This window comes from Ammodytes marinus, assembly GCF_949987685.1.
Source record: "Ammodytes marinus genome assembly, chromosome: 6".
NCBI lineage: Eukaryota > Metazoa > Chordata > Actinopteri > Uranoscopiformes > Ammodytidae > Ammodytes > Ammodytes marinus.
The window spans coordinates 23,712,724-23,717,881 of NC_137235.1; the positions used below are offsets into that span (position 1 = coordinate 23,712,724).

General features: G+C 38.2%; 1 protein-coding gene across 1 annotated transcript; it reads right to left on the reverse strand.

Annotated features, from left to right (window-relative positions):
* Positions 1–1,384: 1,384 nt before the first annotated feature.
* Positions 1,385–4,735, reverse strand: coq7 (coenzyme Q7 homolog, ubiquinone (yeast)). Its single transcript, XM_080029148.1, has 6 exons — positions 4,565–4,735; positions 3,889–4,067; positions 3,475–3,589; positions 2,962–3,101; positions 1,958–2,026; positions 1,385–1,692 (listed from the first exon to the last, which is right to left on the reverse strand). The coding sequence occupies exons 1-6, from the start codon at positions 4,647–4,649 to the stop codon at positions 1,615–1,617; spliced, it is 666 nt and encodes a 221-aa protein (XP_079885274.1). The 5' UTR covers positions 4,650–4,735; the 3' UTR covers positions 1,385–1,614.
* Positions 4,736–5,158: the final 423 nt, after the last annotated feature.

The window sequence follows — 5,158 nt, forward strand, 5'->3', positions numbered from 1 at the left end:
TGACTTTGACCTTTGTCCTCCAAAATGTAATGAGGCTATCCTCTATCTATCCAAAGGCTGAGCTTGTGTCAAGTTTGAAGAAAATGTGTGCAAAGTTTGAGAAAAATCCATTAAAGGGTTCATGAGATATTGAGCTCACAGGAATGGCCCAGACCGACGGACAGACATACGGAGAGACAACCCGAAAACATAATGACTCAAGCCTTCGGCCATCGCCGGCACAGATGCAGAAAAAGTCTACTATCTTACCAGTCCCCACAAAGTAAATTTTGTCTTTGCACTATGTTTGTGTTTATTTAGGTCTCAGGTGGCTCGTCACCTCTGTAATTTTCTCTATATATTTTCCCTCCTTTTCTTCTTTTGTTGCAATGATTCAGTGAGCTTTAGAATGAATAATTGTTATTGCCAACAACTGCAGCTTTAATTGTTCTGCATATGAAAAATAAACCATCTTGAATCAGAATACCAAAGTTTATGACCATTGGGCCAATAGTTATATTTCACTTCAGATATTTCACTTAAAACCAAAAATGTGAACCTCATTGTGGCGCTAGAGGAAAAGCCAGGAGATACCCAGTCATCATGATCCATCCTCTGGGGGGCACCAATCTCTGTACTAAATTTTATAAAAATCCATAGTTATTTTTTAGATATTTCCAGTCCGTTGTGCAATTTATTTTCTGCAGATTGTGTCTAATCAAATTATTGTTTCAGCAATAGATTAAGCAGACAAATATGTAAATCATGTTATACAAACCAAATGAAGGAATATTTATCGGGGGGGGGGGGGAAATGGTATATATATTATATAGTATGACATTGCCAATGTAACCTCTTTTACTAGAGCCAAGAGACAAATTATCATAGAAGGATTTTATTTGCTGAAAGGCCTAATAGATTAGGGGCCCCGGGACAAGCCTCTTGTCAATCCTTCTTTCTCAGTGAGGTAATGTACCCAGAACAGCTGTGCGAGGGCGCTTAGCAGTTGGGCCAGGCTGACAAGTCATTGCTCAGCCTGATTTATGAACGATTACATGTGAAACAGGAGAGCTTGTTGAAGGGTATGATGGCTGCATATGCTCGTAACAATATGTCCTCATTAAATGTATTCGAGGTATGTGTCTTTTGGTGAACAGCAAGCAGAACATCTTTATCTATTGTCCATAGCAGAACAAAATGAATCAGATACCAAATGAAAGAAAACTGGCATTAAAAAGACCTTATCTTCGCTGATTAGAGTATTGACTGTAAATGCCCATTAGCTCTTGTAAGTGTTAGTGTTCTTGTGGTACAAATGTATATTCCATCAATTGTCCCGCCAGCATTACAGGTTGGCAGTCTGCCTCAGAAAGACAGGGTTAACACTGACACAACAATGTAGAGGTTTGCTTTTTAATTCAGGAAGTCCATGTATTATACACTGTACAAAATATATTTCATGTAGATTTCTGTGAATGTTTTTATACAATTCATTTAATCCCACAATAGTACGACAAAAGTGTTTTTCGACACAAGCTGCTTAATTTACAATGGAGCAGACTGTGAACCGACATTTAAATTCAAAAGTATTTAAACAAACTTTGGCAAACATTTATAATTATTCTGCACACAATGTCAGACACGTTGAGAAACGTATATTGCAGCTTTGCAGCCAAGCTGTATTGCATTTTTTAGTAGCCAGTATCCAGGTACCTAAAGAACAAAGCAAATCAAAACATACTTAGATTGAAGACATTAAAAACAGCAAAAATAGTTAAATGATTGACTATCAATGACTTACAATTAATATTCATATTGTGTTTTGAAAATCAAAGTTACAGTGGATTGTGCAGTCAGTGAAAGTCAATGTCCTTCATACATAATAGATCTTAGTAAGCTAAAACCTAACAAATCATCGGAACACTAACATTATCAAATGACAAAGATTCAAAACAAGAAGATTATCAAATATACTCACTGATTCGGCATCATGCTCCAATCCTGTATCATGATGTTCCATCTCTTCATCTCTGAATTCTTTTATAACCTATTAAAATATCAAGAGCAGTGATCAGGGCTGAACCAGTTCTGAGCTGTATCTAGAAAACTTTCTCAAGCTTTTGTGACATGACAGCATTCAAGCCCTTATGTGATTTTATCAGAAAAATAATGGATGTTATCAATCTTTAAAGGAGCTCTATCTGCATGTGTTGAGTGCTGGTTTGACCATAATGCGAAAAACCCAGATACATATAAGAAAAGTCTTTCACTGACAATGTGTCAGCCTTACCCAATTAAATGCCAAATCCATTTTAATGGGGAATTAGTCATGTGCTATTATGAATACAAACTAAAGACTCTATTGTGGCTCAGAAAATTAGTTTGAACTAAGATCAACATAAGCTGTGAGCTGTGAAAAGGGCCCACACTGACAAATGGTGATGGTGTGGTGCAAACACACTGAAGACAAAATGTCAAAAGTCATACTGTTTAACCTTGAAAATACTAGTTATACCAAAAAACAATATCATTATGCAAGGAAACATGCCGGTTACATGAAAATAAAAAGAAAGTATGCAAACAAAAAACAAAAAATCGTATTTCTTTATGATGCAACGTCATTATTCTGCCTGTGACAATAGAACAAAATGGATTTGGTCTGGAGAACAATGCCATCTTTCAGGTCAACCATCTGAATACATACAATCTCAATAACCACCACTAAGCCATACATTGGACTATCTTCCCTAAGAGATATTGGTTTAAATGAGTTTTTACTGATGTACACGACACACATACTGCACAGTATGTTCACTTGTCCTGCCGTTTTAGCAATCACACCCCTCTTTTAAAACTTCTTCTTTTCTGCGTAATACTATACCATGAGCATAATCCACAACAAACGTTCCTTCACGTATCAACACTAAAAGGCTTTTGCCAGTGCAGGCGACAGAGTTCCAAGGAAAACAGTGGCCGACTTACTTGTAACAGTTCAATGTATCTGTCGGGGTCCTTCTCCATCAGAGCTCTAATCTGGCTGTTGTAGTGCTCTGAAATACTTTCCTCCACCGCCACAGTGCAGGCCATAGCGCCCTCCTTTCCCAGCAGTGCGCTGGACGCACCTGGAGTAGATTTAGAAGAACTGTTAAGAATTACCAAAGCAATACTTGACTCCATTTTGCCTAAAAACTGCAGAAAATGAACTAGTGAAATAGAGTGCAAGCTCAGCAACATGTAAAAACGTGTTTATAGAATTGTAAATATTTACATTAAGTCCAAATATGTGTGGTGTGGGGGAGGGGGGGGGGGTCCAACATGAATACATTTTAGCATTCTTCTATAGCATATACAGCTTTATTCAAACGAGATGAAGTGTGCTACGACCTAAACCAACCTAAGATACATTACAAGGAATCCCGATCCAACCCCTGTGTAAGAAATTATTCTTTGATGCATCCTTATTCTTCAAAATAACTTTTATAAACTCGGACTGACCTAATACAAACCCAGCTATGTTCCAAAGGGGTAACAGTGCAGTGGGACGAACTCGGTTCTCAGCCAGAATTTCATTGAATTTCTCAAGGTGTTTCTTTTCCTGATCCCACATGTGCTAAAGAAAAACAAAGAAACATCAACATGAAGTGTCAAAAGTAATGGACACATACAGTTTGTTCTATTTCTGAATCACTACCTTCTGAGGGGAACTGTAATCTGTGATATCGGCTTTATAAAGAAAACTGACTTGAAATTGACTTGAACACAAAGCAAGCAAACAAAGTACATTCTGGTTGAGCCTATCTTTGGTCCAATAATGATCAGTCACACTAAGAAAGATATTTAATTTAAAAATAAGGTCAGACTTTTTTTTCATATTGCAATTCGATGTGTGGTGTCGCACTCTGCCCATACCTGAATGAGAGGTCCAGTCCTTGTTCGACCCAACACTGCCATCTGGCCGGCGTAGATGCGGTTGGCTCCGTATTCACCCGCATGGTCCACGCGCAGAATTCTGTCCATCATGTCTTTCTCCTCAGCGTCGCGTGGGGTTGGGATCACACCGTAGGCGCGCGTGCTCAGCTGCAGGGGCACTTTGACATACAGACTGTGGTTACAACACGATAACAAGCACCAGACGACAGTGAAGTGAAGCCATTAAGGAATTATGTTTCGCCTTTTTAAAGGCACATCGAAACCCATGCATACAATACTGCAGAAATGTGTTCAGTTTAGGACTTATTGGGGGTACTTTTTGCCTAAAAATAACAATATTCTAAAATAAAATGGATGGAAATGTAAAGTAGCTGAATGGCCAGTGATGTGTTGTTTTCTGGTAATAAAGAAGTACTTTATAAACAAAGAAAGCTAGCTGAAGCTTGTTATGGAACATTATGTCCAGTAAAGCTCATGTTTCCCTGTGAGTCAAATCATGGTACAATAATAGCGGAAAGCACAGTACTTACTTGTACACATATACCTTTATATCACGTAACGTTAACGCTTCCTATACATTTCGACCAGGTTCACAAGTGTTTTTAGCATGTTTAGCACTTTAGCTGCTAAAGTAGGCTACAGCCCTTCTGCTTACCTCTGCATTTTAAACACTGGCGAATCATCGATGAACCGAAGACATTAGACCAGTCAAATAGAGCTGTGTGTGCGGCTCTCTGCATGACTGTCAGCGTGGGCTTTAACTACCCGTGTTATGTGAAAAAGCGCAGAGAAAAATGTGTGCAAACTGTCATTGAAAATGTCAAAAAGGTGGACGTGGCGCAGATCTATGACGTCAGCGCATTACGACTTGCACAACAACCATAGATAGTAAATAATAGACAACAACCCACGTCCCCTATTCCGAGTCACACAACCCTTTGTGCACCGTTTTATTTTACCTGGTAAAAATGTTTTTACTTCAATGAATAGATTAAAGACATTAACTACGGATATTCGTTTTTTTCCACGCACACCTATTTTTTTGATACAGCTCTGTCTGCTGTCAAACTATTAGCAGTTTATTTTTAATTTGTCATATTTTCTCAGCCTCAGGTTTTTGTTCATCCTAAAGACTTGATATTTGTTCAAAGATCCATTCAGTTATTGATGGGTGCAGGATGTATGCTATGCGTAATGCTCTAGTTTGTTATTCAAGATTAAATACAACTAGACACTAATTAAAATAGTC